The sequence below is a fragment of the Manduca sexta genome, chromosome 23, assembly GCF_014839805.1.
Source record: "Manduca sexta isolate Smith_Timp_Sample1 chromosome 23, JHU_Msex_v1.0, whole genome shotgun sequence".
Taxonomy (NCBI): Eukaryota; Metazoa; Arthropoda; class Insecta; order Lepidoptera; family Sphingidae; genus Manduca; species Manduca sexta.
The window spans coordinates 10,779,362-10,799,262 of NC_051137.1; the positions used below are offsets into that span (position 1 = coordinate 10,779,362).

The window sequence follows — 19,901 nt, forward strand, 5'->3', positions numbered from 1 at the left end:
TTGACAATGTAGTATGTTTGAAATAAAACACCAAATTTATTAAGTTTTTTTCGGAGATTCCCTTTATGATGCTTTAATTTATTAAATAAATATTTACAAAGTTAAAAGAAATATTAACTGTATTATTTCAGAAAAAATACAAATTCGAAACACATTTTTCTATTTCAATGTCAAGTAAATGTCATATAAAAGGTTGGTTCTCTCTAACCGATTTTAATCGCTATTAGCGTCGCTTTAAGGTTATTGGTCAGACCATGTTACGAAGTTTTAAATAGCCAATAGAATATCAAATCTTCCATTGACCTTACGAGTACCAACACACACTAATAAAAAGCCTGACGTTCGTGTTCTAAACACGGTTGGTAATCTTCATATAAAAAATATTTGCCTTACGGCTATGGTTTGTCTATGGTTCGTTAAGAGAACATGACAGTTACCCTGCCTCCCTCACCTCATACTTCTTTCTTAATTGACAATTGCCCGACGCCATGTTTGTATATGATATGTCAAATGAAAGTGACAAGTACAACAGCTGTCAAAAAAGATTCCCGCCGCTCCTCATTACAGTTTTGAAGTTGATCGAGTGAAGTTTTGCGTTGATTAAATTCCGTAACTTATCCTCTCAGTTTCGAAGCAGTAATAAATATTTGTGCAACATGTTCAACCGGTGTTGTGTTGTGGGTTGTGCAAGTAGGCGAAAGGACGTCAATTTATATAGATTTCCAGGCAGTGAGACAGGACTCCAAAAGTGGTTACAGTGCATTAACTGTGAAAGATTGCGAAGTTTGAAGATAGAAGAACTTAGAAAACAACACGTGTGCCAAAAGCACTTTGAGAAAATTTTTCTTGCGTCGTCTCCTTTGAGGCAGCGTCTCCGTGTTGGTGCTTATCCGACATTATTTTCTGAAAGTGAAATCAACAGTGGCATTCCTCAAAACCTTCACACTGACACCACTAGTAAGTGTATTAAAATCAGAATAAGCAGTCTCTTGACGATTGCAATTATAATTATTATATATCAGCCCTGTAATATACTACCCTGTGGTATACTATCCCACTGCTAGATTATGGAAGCATAGTTGTATTAAGCTACCATTGCAGTGCTGAGGAGGTTTTGGGTTCTATCCCCAGGTGGGGCAACGTGATATTGGATTTTTCTAATCCCTATTAGCCCAGAGTCTGGAATTTGGGCACAATCAGGCAACAGACTCGCCTCCTATCACATCATGGGATGGCTGGAATGCATGGTGATGAATGGGGTACTACTTGCACCTCTGTCTAACCCTTCAGGGTTTGAAGGTGTGAATAAGTTTGTGTACTTATAGTAGCATATTATCATGTTAAATGCTTAGGTAGGTAAATTTTGTTTTCTTTCACCAATAAATTGAATGATTATAATAGGTTAATAATACACATGTAACTTAATAAAGTCAGAGGTTTTAGAGTCAAAGCCTTGGATTTTTAATTGGAGACAGTCTACTGGGCATTTGTTTCAATTTAAATTATCATAATCATATATAAAAATAATAATATCAGCCCTATATTATATACTGTCCCACTGTTGGGCACGGGTCTCCTCTACTACTAAGAGGGATATCATAATCATTACTTCCTCTTAATAAATTTTCTAAACTAAAATATTTTTCAGGCCATCTACAAGATCATGGTTATTCAAGGAAAAGAAAGCACAATGATCATACATATTGTAAGATTAGAGGTGCTACTGAGAATCATATTAGGATGGACACCGGTAAGTGTATTTCTCTCTTAAATATTTTATTGTGCTTAGTAATAGTCCATAACCCTGCCTAATTTCATATTTTACCATCAATTTGGTACTGGTGGTATTATTACATATTAATTCAAAAAATAAACAAACCATTCTTAAGATGATAGATACAAGTTATTAAAAAAAATTATAAAAAAAACTTTGTATTTATAACAGCCTGAAAACCTATTTTCATAAAAAAATATAGAGGCTGTATATTTAACTCAGTGACTTTAAGTAGAAAATTGGTTTGGTTTGTACAATTATATTGTTCTTATTACAAAGAGACATCATGATTTATTAAAAGCTCACACTTTAATATGATTTATTCTATTGAAATGATTATTTGCGCTTAGAGTTAATATTTTTGTCAAGATATTACAATAAAAGTTTATAAATATGAAATCACGGCAATTAAACCAAGACCTGTTACACAAAGTGAATAACTAAAAAAATCCCAATAGTCTCTAAATGTTTATGATAATATCAGTGGAATGTAGTATGTATATATTTTTCGTTACAGAAACTGGTATTAAGCAATCTAGCAACAACATAGAAGACAATAAAGAAGCAGCTTTGCCTTCTACTTCTCAACCATTAAATACAAAGGGTAAATTTTAAATTTTTATTAGCCTTTTAAATGATCACAAAATCAATTTCAATCATGAAATAACATTCAACTTGAAGTATATCAATTAGGGTTTATTTTGATAGATTCCTTTTTATGATTCCAGATGGAGATATTCACTTCAGGCCTCTTACATCAGTGAGAAGAAGGAAGCGTATTATAGCTCAGAAGAAGTTACTTTCACCAACATGTGCCAAACTTTATTCTGAGTATGTTAAGTCTCAAAAGCAGTTGGCATATCATGTAAGGGCCCGCAGAGCATTTAAATTTTCAAAAGAAAAAACGTTTGAAAAATTAACTGAAAATTTGAATCCATTTGCCAAAAAAGTTTTATGGATGCAAATTAGACAATGCACAAAAAAAGGTAAAGGGAGACGATTTTCTCATGAAGAAAAGCTCATTGCATTATCTGTAATGAAACAAAGCCCAAAATGCTACAGATTCTTGCAAAGAATATTTATTTTACCTTCAAAGTGCACGTTAAATAAACTTGTAACTGGTTTGGATATAGAGACTGGGATCAATACTCAAGTATTTGAAGCAATTAAACAGGAGGTAATAATTCTTTCACTTAGCATGATTCACATACTCTAGTTCCTTTAATAAAATTTAAGAAATTGAAATGAAATTTGCAAAAGTTAATGTTATTAAGTGTTGGATTAAATAATAATAACTATAATCATTGTTTTCAGGTTAAAACATGGACAGAAAAAAAAAAATATTGTTCATTAATATTTGATGAAATAGCCCTAGAGTCAGCCTTAACCTATGATAAAAAAACAGATTCAATAATAGGGCTTGTAGACCTCTTGGAAAAAAAAAATGAACTTGCAGATCATGCATTAGTATTTTTATTAAGAGGAGCAATTTATAAATGGCAACAGCCTCTGGCATACTACTTTTGCAAGGGGGCAGCATCTGCAGTTGAATTAAAGGCAATTTTAGTAAAAATTATAAATGAAGTCAGTGACATAGGATTGTTGCCAATTGCTGTTGTCTGTGATCAGGGTACAGCATTTCAATCAGCCCTAAATAGTCTACAAGAAGACACACGGAGAGAACAATTGATTAAAGGCCAAAAAATTGGTGAGTCAACATTTTTATTCCCTGACAGCTTATAATATTAATTCTTCAAATAGCAATCAATAAAATATTCAATTCCATTGTATTATTCACTTACTATAACAATATTTTCAGATAATGTTATCTCCCTCAAGGGACATGCAATCAGCATAATTTACGACCCACCACATCTCATAAAGGGGCTAAGAAATAATTTTTTGACAAAAAATATAAAATATGAAAATAAAATTTCTAAATGGGATGATATTATAGATATATATAAAACTGACTGCAACCACGCACAGATGAGGCTGTTACACAAGTTAAATGATGAACATGTGATTCCAGAGAAAATAAAAAAGATGAAGGTAAGCTATCATTAAATATAATTTTGTAAATACTTATTATTACATGCATATGTTATTTGTATATAATTTAATGTATATTTATAAAAATTTCTTTTTATTTCAGGTGAAAAATTGTGTAAGAGTTTTTAGTAAGACAGTGGCGGCCACTTTACTCTACTCTGCCCAATTTTGTAAGTTGACAATTAATTATGGCAACTTTTATAACTTATGTAAGAGATAAATATTATTAATATATGTTTTATTACAGCTCAATATGCTGATGGAACACAAGTAAGCCCATCTTTAAGCAACACAGCCGAAATGGTATCGTTTTTCGATGACCTCTTTGATTCGGCAAATGGGACAAGTCTTCCAAATAAAAAAAATAAGGGTAAACCTTTAAGGCAAGCCATAACACCCACTTCTAGTCATCTAAAATTTTGGGAAGGGGCAATAAAAAAACTTAACTCTATAAGATTTGTGGATGGCAAAACTAACAGAGAAACATTTGTGCCCTCTCTTAGAAATTGGATTACAACCATCGAGAGCTATAAAAGACTGTGGAGTTTTTTTAAAATAAAAGGCATCAAAATTATGAGGACCAGGTTTTTCAATTCTGACCCAATAGAAAATTTTTTCGGTCAAGTACGTGCTTATAACAGTAGAAATATTAACCCTAACTGTTACACATTTAGAAACACCTTTAAATCACTGTTAATCACAAGGTTTATTAAATTTCATTCAGAAAGCTATAATTGTGAGGAGGATTCAGGTGAGCAACTGATTATTTTAAAAACACTGTTTAATCCTAGTAAAACCTGTAGTGAAGATATAAACTCACCTGAACCCTCTAATATAGGAGATGTAAATCTTGAAACTGTTCCTATACCCAACACAGCAAGTGAAGAACGTCTTCATGTCCACTCACGTGCATATACTGCTGGGTGGGTTGTAAGACAACTCGTCAGTAAAAATAATTGCAGTCAATGTAAAAATAATTTAACTTCCACAGCAATTAACTCGGGAGAAGAATCAATTCATCAATACATATCTTTAAGAGAATATAAAAGTATAAAGAGAAGGAAGTTGGTCTACCCATCAGAGCATGCCGTGAGATGTTTTGGCTATATCATCCAGGAAGCAAATGAATACTTAGAAAAACAACCGCAGAAAAAAAAAATATTAAAAGAAATTAGAAAAGTAATCTTTTCTAAGTATTCATTTGACTTCCTTATTTGCGAATTACATAAAAATAGTATATTGGAATGCTTTCTTGATATATCTTTGAGATTAACAGTATTTAATTGGTGTAACACAATAAATAAAATATTGAAGGGCACAGATGTTCTAAGATTAAAAAATAAAAGTTTGCCACCTATGCAATCAAAAGCATATAATAAATATGTTAAAAAAGTAAAAAATAAAATAAAAAATTAGTAATTAAAATGTGTTTTGTTTTCATTTACCATCTACCTGTTTGGTGTAAGTAGAAAAAAAGGAAGCTGAAATCGAGGTGGCTTAAAAGGCAGGCATTGAGAGCCGTATAAAAGTCTATATTATTTTTTCAACATGGCCAAAACAAAAAAAAAAAAAGCTGTCATGTTCTTTAGTTGAACCGAATGGTGAGCAAAATTGAATGTATGGAAGATATCCATCTGAAGCGTAGCTTCTCTAAGTAATCTGTGGTTCTAAATGAGTTTACTTTTTGGGTTACGGTGGGAAACTTTTCATTGCAAGTTTAATTTTTTTTAGTTTATAGTACTCATTTGTGATACATTTATTTTATACAAAAAAATTGTACCAGTGGTAGTGTAAAAGAACATATATTTTTTTATACCATTTAACGAAGAACAAGTAAATAAAATAATACTTTAGAAATGGAGAATAAAAGTGAATTCCAATACCCTCATACTTTCATCCTGATGGGGGCTTCAGGAGATTTAGCGAAGAAAAAAATTTACCCTACAATATGGTATTTATACCGCGATAATCTTTTGCCGAAGCACTCGAAGTTTATTGGTTATGCTCGCACCAAACAAACTATGCAGGATGTGCGAGAAAAGACAAAAAAATATATGAAAGTGCGACCTGGGGAAGAAGAATTACTAGAAAACTTTTGGGCGGCAAACGATTACTTAGCCGGATCATACGACAAAAGAATTGATTACGAGTTCCTGAATCAATTGATTAGTAAGCATGAGAAAGGAATTTGTGCAAACAGAATATTCTACTTAGCTGTGCCGCCGACAGTGTTTGAAGAAGTTACAGTGAACATAAAAATGCTTGTTCTTCTATCAAGGGGTTTACTCGCGTCATCATTGAAAAACCATTTGGCAGGGATGATGTCAGTTCAGAAAAATTAAGCAACCACTTGGCTACTTTATTTAGGGAAGAACAAATTTATAGAATTGACCATTATCTTGGAAAGGAAATGGTACAAAATTTAATGACCATAAGGTTTGCAAACCAAATCTTCAATCCAGCTTGGAATCGAGAAAACATTGCCTCAGTTCTGATCTCCTTCAAAGAACCATTTGGCACTGAGGGCAGAGGTGGATACTTTGACGACTTTGGAATTATCAGGGATGTGATGCAAAATCATCTTCTTCAAATATTGTCACTTGTTGCCATGGAAAAACCAGTCACTCTAAACCCAAATGATATCCGTGATGAGAAGGTGAAAGTGCTTAGACATATCAACCCCATTGAATTAAAGGATATTTTAGTTGGGCAATATGTGGGTAATCCTGATGGTCAAGGTGAAGAAAAATTAGGCTACCTTAATGACCCTACCGTACCAAAGGGCTCGGTCACACCAACATATGCCCTTGCTGCTCTTTGGATCAATAATGCTAGATGGCAAGGTGTACCATTCATACTCCGATGTGGGAAAGCCCTAAATGAGAGAAAAGCTGAAGTTCGAGTACAATACAAAGATGTCCCAGGAGATATCTTCTCAGGACATTCAAAACGGAATGAATTGGTGATTCGTGTTCAACCTGGAGAGGCTTTATATCTAAAAATGATGTCAAAATCCCCAGGAATGAAGTTTGATTTGGTGGAGACTGAGCTTGATCTAACTTACAGTACTCGTTATAAGGAAGCGAGTGTTCCAGATGCATATGAAAGACTGATTTTGGATGTATTTACTGGCACCCAGATGCATTTTGTGCGTAATGACGAGCTGAAGGAGGCTTGGCGTATTTTCACACCAGTCCTTAAGAAATTAGAAGAAAATAAAATCAAACCTGTACCTTATGTGTACGGCTCTCGGGGGCCACCAGAGGCAGACGGCAAGCTGTCTGAATATGACTTTAAATTCTCTGGCTCCTACAAATGGCAGAAACCAGAAAGCCCATAAGTTTATTTATTGTAGTGTGGTGTTGGATTGGGCTCTTCTAAACTGAAGTTGGTGATAGTCCAGCACAATAGTATTCAAAAATAATAAGTTCTAATGTTGTTTGATAAGAAACATTCCATTATTACTATTTTTATGTGTTTGTTTTAAATGGTCAATTTAAGGTTAAATTATTCTGGGTAATTTTAATTTATATTGTATGGCTATTCTGGTTCCAATTGGCAGAATGTTATGGCAATTTTAGGATTAATAAATTTAATACCTAAATGCACACAAATTGCAATTTCTATTAACATACCTCATTTTTGTAGCCACAACAGCTCTCATGGAATTTTCCATAATGTAAAAAATTAAGCTATGTTACAGTGGCAAAGGATCCATATATCCCTATTTCTGCTGGCTTCTCTTTCGTAATTTATATGAAATTTAATTATCATTACAATGAATTAATGCATACTGCATTAATGGATATTAGTACAGTTATATGTTGTGCTAGGTTCCCTTTCAGAAAATGTTGCCCTTCATCATTGCCATTCATTACCTATTTATTTATTGCCTATAAAATATAAATGCCCTGCCTAGCCATCCTGCCAGTAGGCACCAGGGTATAAAAATTCCATTTTATATCACATATACTTATACTATGTTATTTCTATACTGTATCCAAATCACTTCCATATTGATCTAAGTTAAGATTAATAAAGACATGTTTATAAACAATGTGATAAGTAATGGGGATCAATTTTAGTGTGATGAATATGGTTGTGCATGTGCCTTATCCAATAATGTATTATCATAATAATATTAAAACAAGTTTCTTACTTAATAAAGAAAACTGTGATAATCACGTGGGCAGTATCATGAATCATGTTGTAACTTTAGGCAATTATGTAAGAGTAAAGAGGTCAGGTACTCTCTCACCTTGACTGATTTTTTCTGTTTACAGATATTTTGAGTTCATAAAGTGCATTAACTGTGAAAACAGCTACAATTTTTTAAACCTTGCATAATTTCATATATATAATATTTTATTATTTATTTACTACATTTACAATGTGTTACAAAAATAAAGATGTATTTTTGATAAATATTATTATTGAATTGATATTGCAATTGTGTATTGTATCTGCAATCTACAGTAAAAATACCATAAAGGTCTATACACACCACATTTTTAAACAGGCTGAGAAACTGCGTTTTTTCCCGCGCTTTGTGTGTCAGTACGCCTAGCGCGATATGTGAAAGTAAACAGTTACCTTCATTGCGTATACTGCGCGTATAAGTAACAATTAGAATGTTTCAAAATGTTTAAAAAGAAATTATGCATAAACCTTTAGATTGATATAAGTCTTGATTTTACTCAAACTGGATCTTTTTTTTTCTAAAAAATAATAACAAAAAAGTACATAATAACGAAGCTGGATTTAGACAGGTCACAGCTTTAGGTACAATTTCTCATCTTGGATTTTTTCTCGCAGGAAAAAACAGAGTTACTCGATACTAAATAATCATTATTGACCATGAACACAGTAACTTACCATAATAGGCTATTGGACCAATTTCGGAAATATCTTAGTTTTCTGTTTTTAAAATTGGGTATTTAATAAAACTTTCAAACTAAAATTAAAGTAAAAACACTTCAGACCTCAGAGTATTAAAATTTTTGGATCTAATTAAATACCATATATTTTTCTATCTATCACGTTCAAATGTCTATTGTGCATGCATTATCATATTATTGGAATAATTGAACATTGGATCTGAGGGATTGATTTAATATGATTCAACATGTCATAGTTTGTAGGGTACCTATTCTTGTGTTATCTTTCCTTTTTCGCGTTTTTCTTCCATAACATTGCACACCTGTATACACGTATTTGTGTCGCAGACTGGTATTTGTTTCCAATGTTAATCAGATTGATAAACACACATGTTAAAAGTGCCTACTCATTGTAATGTAGGTATATAAAATATCATTTTCAATATAATGTTAAAATCCAGTAATTGTTATCAAGGCTTGTAAAATAAATCAGAAGACATTCGGAAAATTTAATTTTCTTGATGAACTTGCAAATTTTACATCACTATATTTTTTATCGATATTTGGATTTGGAGCTGTCTGATTGGATATTATTTATAAAATAAAAATGTCTCATAAAGTATGTTAAGTCGTTTGTGGCAAATGTTCCTAGTAGGTATGTAGGTTAAAGGTACGTAGGTATATATTTCTAAAATATTTAATTGTGGCAAATTATAATTAGTGACAATCGTGAAAATGACACAAATTAGATTAGACTGATTTTTCAATCCGCAGATAATAAAATAAAAAAATTACACGTCATGTGTTTGAAATCGTCAGTTTGTTATAATTTACTTGATGGATAATTTTTATCTGAGGATTGAAAAATCAGCCTTTAGTATCGTAAATATCCTGTACCTAAGGTAAAAACGAGGAAATATTTTATCAATGTAATTGATGCCTATTTAATTTGAGAATGCAATGCTTATTGATTTTGTAGACATATAGGTAGATGGGGATCTATATAAGTACCTATCTGAAAATTAATTACAATATTCAGTCATTAAATAAATATTATTGAATCTTTAAGGTTGTCCCTCGAGCAAAACGGCGCCTTAACCATATTTTTAGACGCTAACTAGCTATTCGAAATTTATAATACATATAGAAAAATATAAACATAATATTTCCGCAATCTGTTGTTGAATATCTTATATTGTTTCAGTAAGTTATTACACACTGCCTCTAAAATTGTCGATTCTGTGCATCTCTCAAATATACAGTTCTAAAGATGTTTTATTACGTGTCACACATTATAAAGTTTAAATTTCATAAATTCTGTTGGTATACTTATTTTAAATCTCTAGTACAGTATACGGAATGGGAAATATATTTATCAAGATCAAGTGGCTATCCATAGGCTCTGCCTACCCATTGGGATAAAGGCGGAATACCATATATGTATATAAGGCAGTAAGTATATTGTTTTGAGAATATTAAATAGGTGCTACAATTGATCATCACGTTTTATAACACAATTTACCTATTCTAATTACTCATTCAAAATATTTCTACAATATGTTTGGAAGTTATATTATTCTAATCCAAATTGGGGCGAAGGTAAAACAATACATAGCAAAAATATTTAATACCGAACGATTATAATTATTAAGTACCTATGTAAACTTGTACCTACTGCCAAGTGAATTTTTATGTTTTGTAACGATTTTTATTAAATAAATATCAATTTTGTACACAAAGACTGTTTTCAATTATTTACCAAACCTACGATCTCGACAGTCATAGCGGCTCATTCATCCACTGCGCTAGTGACGCAATCAAAATTATTCATAGGCAATACTAATGCATCATTTACCTACCTACAAATATATCTAGATTGAATATTCTCGTATAACGCTCACGTGCAATGTTAATCGGTTTATTAGTAGGCTAGCTTATGTACGACAAAATTTAAACGTATAAAAAATATAATATGCTAGGTTTGTACTCTCTTGTCAGCATTTTAATATCGTAATCTTTAGTTAAGGTGGTAGCTCAAGGTCCATTTTCATACATTTTGTTTCGGCTTTAATCTGGGTAACTAAACAAGTATTGGCAAGTAAAAATTTAAATTCACGTCTAGTTAGTGATTAGTTCTCGCAGTTGAAGAAAAATGTAAAAATAATTAATAATCATGGATATTTCGGCCTTTAAAATTTAATATGACGAAATTTTAAAGGCAGAAATATCCATGATTATTAATTATTTTTACATTTTTCTTCAACTGCGAGAACTAATCACTAACTAGACGTGAATTTAAATTCTTTACTTGCCAATACTTGTTTAGTTACCCAGATTAAAGCCGAAACAAAATGTATGAAAATGGACCTTGAGCTACCACCTTAACCGATAACACTATAAGTACATTTCCAGTGCAGCTCAACAACAATATACTATGCATAATAACGACTGCGTCGAACGGTGACCTTATGTTAAAATGGTATTACATTTTAAAATCTACTAACTCTAATAATTATGCATATTACATGTAAGGAAATTTTATTCAATAAATCGATTTGAAATATATTACAGACGGTGAACTTTCTGGGCATTATAAGACTAATGTCTCATTTAGGCTATTGGCGAATGAATATGACAATGATAATGAATTATAAATAACGAATACACCCAAATAACTTATTTACACACTTCTATTTGTGACTATTCATCTGTACTCAGCAAGTATTCTGTAATCAGGGGTTACATCTCATGTTTCAGAGGACGTTAAGTTTGAGTGGGTTTGCTCTCAGGTTTGCCACTGTTAATACGGGCAGCCTGAGCCTAGTCCTGTGGCCTAGTCGTATCGTATAGGAATCATCAGACGAGAGACATTCTCCCCTCGTCATTCAGTTACATAAAAAACAGGACTCATCATATCTCGAATCGAACAACCTCTTAAAACAAACCATTGCCATTAGACAATATTTAATCATTATATTTATCGAGATATTTAGAAAAATGCACTGATAATATCTGCTATTCAACAACAGATGGCACTATAATACCTATATTGCCTCCAAATGGAGAAAGGAACAATAATAAAATTAATTGTTAAATTTTATGGATCTAGCTATTGCTCTCGTCTCCGACTGTCTGAATGTTTTTCGGGATAAGAGTCCAGTTTTATGTTTGTTCAGGATTTTAAATGTAGCCTATAGCATTTAGGAGTAATATAGCTTCTTATTAGTGAAAAAAAATCAATATCGGTTTAGGTACTAATTCTTCAGATTAGAGCGTTCAAACAAACAAACAAATTTCTGAGATTTATAAATTAGTATAGTAGATTACTCATTTCCCACGGCAAATTCGAAAAATCGAACTAAGTTATTGTCCGTTACGACATATCGGATTCATGTTTTCTAAGGGGGTTCTATAACCGGTACGGTAAAGATATCCAGTACTCACCAAGTATCAGCTAGTTCTAACAGGGTAATGTTTGTATTTTTTGGATAAGTATATTCTTGTTAGCAATACGTTGTGCCTTTGTAGATAGAGGTTTTAATGTATATCTATACTATCATATAAGCTAAAGAGTTTGTTTGAACGCGATAATCTCAGAAATTGAAAAATTATTTCAGTGTTGGATAACCCATTTATCGAGGCAGGCTATAGGATATATATCATCACGCTATGACCAATGGGAGCGGAGCAGTAATGAAAAATGTTGCAAAAACGGGGAAAATTGATTACTTGTGACGGCTTCCGTTAAGTGCGCTGCGTATACGTTAAAGTTGTGCAACAATTATGAATGACGGAATTGTTCCTCTTAAAAGTTAAGAAAATATATATTATAAAACAAAGTACCCCGCCGCATCTGTCTGTCTGACCGCATTAAACTCAAAAACTATCCAACGGATTTAGATGAGATTTGATATGGATATAGTTTAAGACCCTGGGAAGAACATAGACTCCCGAGAAAATATATAGTGTGACTTTTATAAACGAAATCTTTAGCAGCAGTTCAAAGACAGTATCTTTGAAGTTTTAAACGTAGTCGAGATGTTGTCCTCATGCCCGAAAACATGTTTTTGGCAAGGTGACGACGGCTAGTAAACCACCTAGGTATATTATTTTTTGTATTGGCTCTTTGCGTTCTTAAAAACCGTTTTTTCTTATATAAATCGTAAGATTATGGAATCACATTAACAATGGTGAAAGAATTACTTAAGTTTTTAAATATCTTGAAAAGTAACTTATTCAATTTATCGAATAATAAAATAAAATGTAGTGCTTTGCGATAGCGGCATGACCGCGCCGGACAGGTCGCTGTGCGCAACCTGTAGCAGCGGCAAGCGCAATAATTCGTGTTTTTCGATAATGTATTTCGTATGTATATCGCTATTTTCAAGGGACGCTGAAAGGACATGCACTAAAGGGACTAGAAGGAAAATAGGTAAGTAAATACCTACCTAAGTAAGTATTGTACAGTTACTTAAGACGTAATAGACTTATAGAAAAAGGTCTTGCAGTACTAAGCCTTTTCCTAATTATAATTATAAGTACTTAGCCAGAGGCGGCTCGAGCTCATGTGCCGCCCGTGTGCAAGAAATTCCTTGGCACCCCCTAGGAGACAATGTAATCTTTAATAAATTTGATAATATTAAATCAAAAGTTATTGTGTGTCTTTGAAGATGTCGTGTCTGGCGCCCCCCTAACACACTGCGCCTGTGGGCAGCGCACACCCTGCACAATAGGTGAAGCCGCCTCTGTTCTTAGCCACTTCTGATACAGCTAATTTAAAATTCAGTGTTTTACGTGATCTATCTCTCTATTGGCTTTTAAAACTCAGAATAAAACTTTTTGAATACCTAGCTCATATGTTAAATTGTATCTATGGATGGCGGCGATTATTATAATCGTTATCTTCTTATATCTACTTATTGGCTGATATTTAATGATTTCTTATATTTACGCGAATGACATTAAAATAAAACTATTTTACCGATTTTATCGCCAATTTTATATTACTATATACTACTTAGATATTATAACCCCTATATATGTTGACCGATATTGCATAGTCGTTATTTAGATTAATAGTAAACAACTAAAATGTTGGCTTGACTTAACTTATCAATGAAGGTAGATTATAGTCCGGTCAATTTAGACATTCGAAGTTACATAAAGTCCCAACAAGCTGAATTTCTGTGAAGTTGTTCAAAACATAATTATAAACAATGTCTAGAAGTTCCCCATCATTCCCCTGTAAGGAAAAAATTTAATTCAAGGTCAAAGGTCAAAAAAATGAGTTTTTCGCGATTTTTAGCAAAACGGTAAGTTTTATCATAAAAGTACCTCAGACAAAAATTGTAGATCATAAAATTATCTATAAAAAATGTATCAATACTTTTTTTCTTACGAGCCACCGTTTCTGAGATATAACGATTCAAAAAGTTATAAAAGTTGTTATCATAATATGCACACGTTTCCACGCCACCTATGAGGTAGTGTACTTAGCGCGTTTTTTAACGTGGTTTCCCCAGTAGGGCTACTCCTCGGGTCAGTTGTGATCCTGTTTAATGTAAAACTTTTGCAAAATAACGGAAATTTTCAAAGATTGGGAAAGATAAAAGCGATGTAAATGAAAAAAAAGTGTTGAAGTTTATTCGTCTTATTCGTAAGTTTCAAATTCTTGTTCTTCTTCTTGATCTTCTTCTTGTTCTTCTTCTCCTGCTTCTTCTTCATCTTCATTTTGGATGCAAGTAAATTGCGTCAATAGCGATGTATCGCATGATACTTCGTCGGAGTCAAACGAATCCTCCATTGTTTGTGATTCAATATTAGAGCACGACCGGCCTTGACAATTTGTGCATGCCAAAGAACAAGACAGTCCGACTTTTTTGCAACCACATTTAGCACTGCATCCCTTTTGCAGTTGCAAAAAATAGTGTTCAGCAGTTTTTCCGGCGCAGGTGGAAGTAAAGTTTGAACTGGCTCTAATATATTGTTGACCAACTTCCAACCCCAGTCTGTAGGGTCTAGCTGATAACCAAGCCACACTTGAACTTGGTAATATACTCGAAAAAGATGTTGGTGAGCAGCAACTGAGGTTGGAGGAAGACAAGCTAATTGAACTTGTTTTTTATTTTTAGTATTTTTAACGAAACATGCATATCGATGCTTATCTTAACAGGTAGTTTTTTTAGGAGCTCCGTACATAGAAAGAAGAAAGCGGATGCCGTTGGTAATAACTTCTTGTTGAGTTGAATTACTCTTTTTAAAAACTTCAGCACATTGAATTAAATCTTGTTTTTCAAACATTTTGAAAACTGCTGTTTTACCCCTCCTGTAAAATGCAGATGTCGTATCACAGCCAGTTATTGCGTGTAAAAATAGTACATGATCTTTACACTTTACTAAAGTAAATAAACTTTTTGATGAATATATATCTGATTGATGCTGAGCTTTTCCTGGTTTTAAGAAAAAAATAGTTTTTTCAGTTGGCGTTCGAGCAGTGAGTAATACAAGTAAGTCAACATCTTCACCAACAACAATAGTTGTATTTGTCAAATTGAATTGCTCTATTGCTGTTTCAATAATCAATACATCAGCATCATTATTAGCTTGTTTTACCAATATATTTTCAGCCGTAAACTTTTCTTTCAACATTGAAATGAACCGAGACTTGTTGTGGGTATTTGTAAGAAATTTCTGTTGACTGGTTGGGACTGTCATAAGTTCATCAAATAAAATATCAGAAGATGAAGATGTTGCTAAAGTTCGACGACGTTGTTCTGCAGCTTTGATATTTCTCGTGCAATCATCATAGCCATCAAATACGACAGTAACTCTGGAACCAAAATGTCTACGTACATATTGAACGTATTTATCTAAGATAACGTTGAATGTTTCTTCGCTATCCCACACAACGCGGTGTAGTAAGTATCCTCCGTCAATGATGTATGTCGCATTAGTGTTGTTAATATCAATATTTACTTTTTCAAAACAATCGTAAATGGTAGATTTCTGTGTTTTACGCATCCCGATGTCATCAAATAACGATAAAGGGTAGGGAGCTAATTCATATTCAAAATATTTTTCAATTTCATCTTGAAATGCTGCAGTAATACTCATGCGTTGGAACAATAATACAGGGTCAATAGGTACTTTTTCTTCATGAACTTTTATGGAACTAGTCATAGTTAAGAGAGGAACAACTTTATCAGCGTGTTTTAATTTAATATTATTGAATGTCAGTCCTGTCATTTTTGCCATAGAAGCAAGTCCAACTTCACGAGCTTTATAACAATTAATTTTATCGTCACCAACGACACCACTCGCAATAGAAACAATTTTGTTAACCTCTGGAAAAGGATCATGCGTTGAGAACCACTCTAAAAGTCTTCGTATGTCTCTAGCATCTTTTTTTACTCGTGAATCACTTGCATCAACATGCTGCTCGGTCGTATCCATCCTAACATTAGCGATATCTTCTAATTTGTCACAAACTGTATTCATAGCATGCATACTATAAACCCATTTACTGATGACGCTCTCTTTTGTACTTCTCCCTCGAGCAATACCTCCATCTGTCTTCATAGCTTTCATCATAGACTGCTCGATTACCATGTCCGTTGAAGTTCCACAACTTAATTTGTCTGAACGTCTAACTGTAAAAAAATCCTCCTGAAAACTTTTCGTAAACTTCAGGATCAATCAAATTCTGTAATTGTTCCATATCCTGCAAGTAAAGGTGTGCAGATTTAGCATAAGGAAAATGTCCAGACGCGTGAAAATAAGGAAGCATTTCTTTGACGCAGTTTAAATGAGCTTTCCAATCCCCCCATACGCTCAGCTCTTAGGAATTCTTTAGCAATGGAAACCATACAAAAATATTGAATCCAAAGTTTTGCAGTTGGTCCTCGTTCCTCATATTCTTTTAGTTTTTGATTAAATTTATCAAGTAAAGCTCCAGATACTTCATCGTCATTTTCAATATCATTGTATGAAAGAGTATTACCTAATATATGCTCGATATTTACGATTAGATCTGCATCCATTATGTCATTCATTTCAACTTCTTTTAATATTATAATTGCCAAAGTAAGCTGAAGTAGTGTATGAGCTCGAACAGCTCTTGCGTAAGCATGACCATTCAGCATTTTTCTAATGATTTTGACGCATAGATCTCTGCTAGTACTTCTTTCATGCCGCTTCCTTGCATAATATGACCAATTGCTCCCATAAAAGACATCAGTAAATGAAATCCTCCAAGTCTGATGATGATTTTTGATAATTCAGAGCCCTGAGGTGCGGCTGATACAATTTCTCGAGCTTTAGCATACAGGGGCTGGTCGAAAGTCACGGTGCATACAGTGTGGCCATACCGTTTTGCATTCTCTAATGCACAAAGTAAAGTCGTATAGATAGTATTATAGTTACTGGCTGGTTGGTGAATAAATGGTAAAAATGAAATTTGAGATTTAGAATAATTCGTATGATTATTTGTTAAACGTTCAATAAAACCATTCCAACCGGGTAAAGACTCATTTTTCCATTTTCCATAAAACCATACTACATCAACTTTTTTGAGCAACGATACTGTTTCAGTTCCATAAACAAAATCTTTAACATTTATTTTACTGTAGCCTACTACACCGTCATTTGTATAAGTCTGTATCGGCACATGAGCTTTTGCCTTGAAATCATTTGCTGAAAGAGTTTCTTTTATTCGTGGCATAGGTTCTTCTAGTAAAACTGAATGTTTTGGAGTAACAATTTGAATAATACCCATTATGTGGAGCGTGTTATTGCCGTCTAGCGTATTTACATTAATATCAGCATTATCTGCAACGTATTGAATAAGAGTGCCACTTTCTGGTGGTAGGACATGAGGAGGACGATGGAAAACTGCTGCTGCCTCGTACATTATTGTATCATTATAAGAAGCACATAAACCAAAAGCCGAAAAGATTTGTATAAGACGTTTAGACCCGAACCTTCGATGAAAAAAAACTGCGAGGCCTAATTGTAATTTAGATTTAAAAGACCTTGGTCGAACAGCAGTCATGATACAATGGCAAATATTTGTGCATATTAATTTTAAATGATCTAAATTTGATCGTTTATTTTTTAAAATCACTCGTTCCACAAGAAATGTCAATGATTCTGGGATTTCATTATTTAAATCTTCAAACATGCGACTTGGTGGAGGGTAGTTAGAATTATCAAATACTGCGGTTTGAATATCTTCGCGAATAATAGCTGCAGCTGCGTCTAGGACTCTCAATCGTTCTTCTGTTTTATTCATTTTTTTCTTTCGTACCAGGCTTGATTCAAAATATCATGATGATTATCCACTAAGCATATGAATGTTGATGCTCCCGATTTCTCAGTGATAATAAGTTTATCACCATATTTTACTTTTAGTCGTAGCTTAATCGTTCTGTTATCTAGAGTCGTAGTTTTGCAAACCTTTTGTAATTCGTTCAAAGTGAACTGACAGTCATCGCTATTTTCAATGTAAGTAAATATTTCCTCCATTGCCAAATTCATAGCTTCGTCTTTAGGACGACCCATTTTAGCTCCAGTGGAAGGTTTTAAAAAATTAGCATAGCAATCTCGATGATACTTAGCTTCAGCAGCAACTAAATCATATTCAAATTCGACTCGAGCAAGAACAGCTTTTGCTAAAGCATCGTCACGAGCCCGAGCTGTTTCCAGAATTGAATCTTTAAATTGAAGTGTACTTACTTGGCTGATTCGACGCCGAAAATCTGAGGATTTTTCTTCTTTCACTCTCTTCATTTAATTTCTCGCCACAAAATAAGCATAGTTCTTTGAAACAAAAGCTGATTCACTGATACGTGATCTAGTACGAGGAGGACTTGCTGTGGATGTACTGGCTTCTTGTTCTTCACGTTGTCTTTTATTAGCTGCAGCAATAGAAGACTTTCGAGTATAATTTTACGGCAATTTTCATGTATTGTCACAGATTTCTGATTTTTGAGATATTCCGAAAAATCATCAGCTCTTTCGATACTTGCATTAATTAATGTCTTCATACCACGTTCAACAGTAACAACTTCACTTTCAGTTAAAAGTTTAGCACAAATAAAACAATATTCAGACATTTTTAATATAAAACTCAAAACAGCACAATATAGGTTTGGATAAACACGTGTTTTCACTACAGAGTGACGCTCAAGACTAACAGTATTTCATTTATTATAGCAGGTATAAGACCCTAGCCACGCACACAATAGAACAAAAGACAGATGTCTCGAAGTTACACTGGCTTAAAGATTAAGGGACTGGGTTTCATTTTACCTGATATTCTTGTAGTTAAAACTTATGTATATTTTATATTGTAAGTATAAGTTACAATGACCGATAGAAAAATATTTAAACATTTAATATATATATATATATATATATATATATATATATATATATATATATATATATATATATATATATATATATATATATATATATATATATATTATATAAAATATTACAACTCTAGATGTATATACGTGGCGTACTCATGCATATTATGACGATAACAACTTTTATAACTTTTTGAATCGTTATATCTCAGAAACGGTGGCTCGTAAGAAAAAAAGTATTGATACATTTTTTATAGATAATTTTATGATCTACAATTTTTGTCTGAAGTACTTTTATGATAAAACTTACCGTTTTGCTGAAAATCGCGAAAAACTCATTTTTTTGACCTTTGACCTTGAATTAAATTTTTTCCTTACAGGGGAATGATGGGGAACTTCTAGACATTGTTTATAATTATATTTTGAACAATTTCACTGAAATTCAGCTTGTTGGGACTTTATGTAACTTCACTCTCATTTTTTGGTCTAAATTGACCGGACTAATTATATTGATAGGGGATGTAAAGTATGGTGACCCTAACATAACTGTCCAGTGGTCCCCCGCGAAGGCTGGACGGTAGTGATAATGCATTTTCTCCGCGAAACCAAAAAAAAGGCCCAGCAGAACCAGTCAAATTTCGAAAATGGTCTATGAGAAAAAAGTTAGTGGGACCTTTGACTTACTTTAAGTTATTTTGTTTTTAAAAATAACCGCGAGTGTCCGCTTTTTTGTCGCCGCTGGTTCCTTATTTTGAACATATCTATTCCAACTAACCTCAAACTTGGAAGATAATAAAGTGGCAAAAATGTGGATTTTGAAATTATCAA

At 33.0% G+C, this 19,901-nt stretch overlaps 2 protein-coding genes and 1 pseudogene across 2 annotated transcripts; 2 read left to right on the forward strand and 1 right to left on the reverse strand.

Moving 5' to 3' along the window:
- The first annotated feature begins 210 nt into the window (after positions 1-210).
- On the forward strand, positions 211-10,442 carry LOC115452307 (glucose-6-phosphate 1-dehydrogenase). Its single transcript, XM_037441754.1, is given in 3 exon segments — positions 211-346; positions 5,491-6,085; positions 6,088-10,442. Coding segments are annotated over 2 exon segments (1,482 nt in total). The 5' UTR covers positions 211-346; positions 5,491-5,682; the 3' UTR covers positions 7,167-10,442.
- On the forward strand, positions 360-4,541 carry LOC115444160. The gene is made up of 7 exons (XM_037441753.1): positions 360-957; positions 1,649-1,750; positions 2,292-2,378; positions 2,503-2,951; positions 3,089-3,482; positions 3,594-3,826; positions 3,930-4,541. Exons 1-7 carry the CDS (start codon positions 657-659, stop codon positions 4,044-4,046), a joined length of 1,683 nt encoding a protein of 560 aa, XP_037297650.1. The 5' UTR covers positions 360-656; the 3' UTR covers positions 4,047-4,541.
- Positions 10,443-14,209: 3,767 nt separating the features above from the next.
- LOC119190317 lies at positions 14,210-16,520 on the reverse strand (annotated as a pseudogene).
- Positions 16,521-19,901: the final 3,381 nt, after the last annotated feature.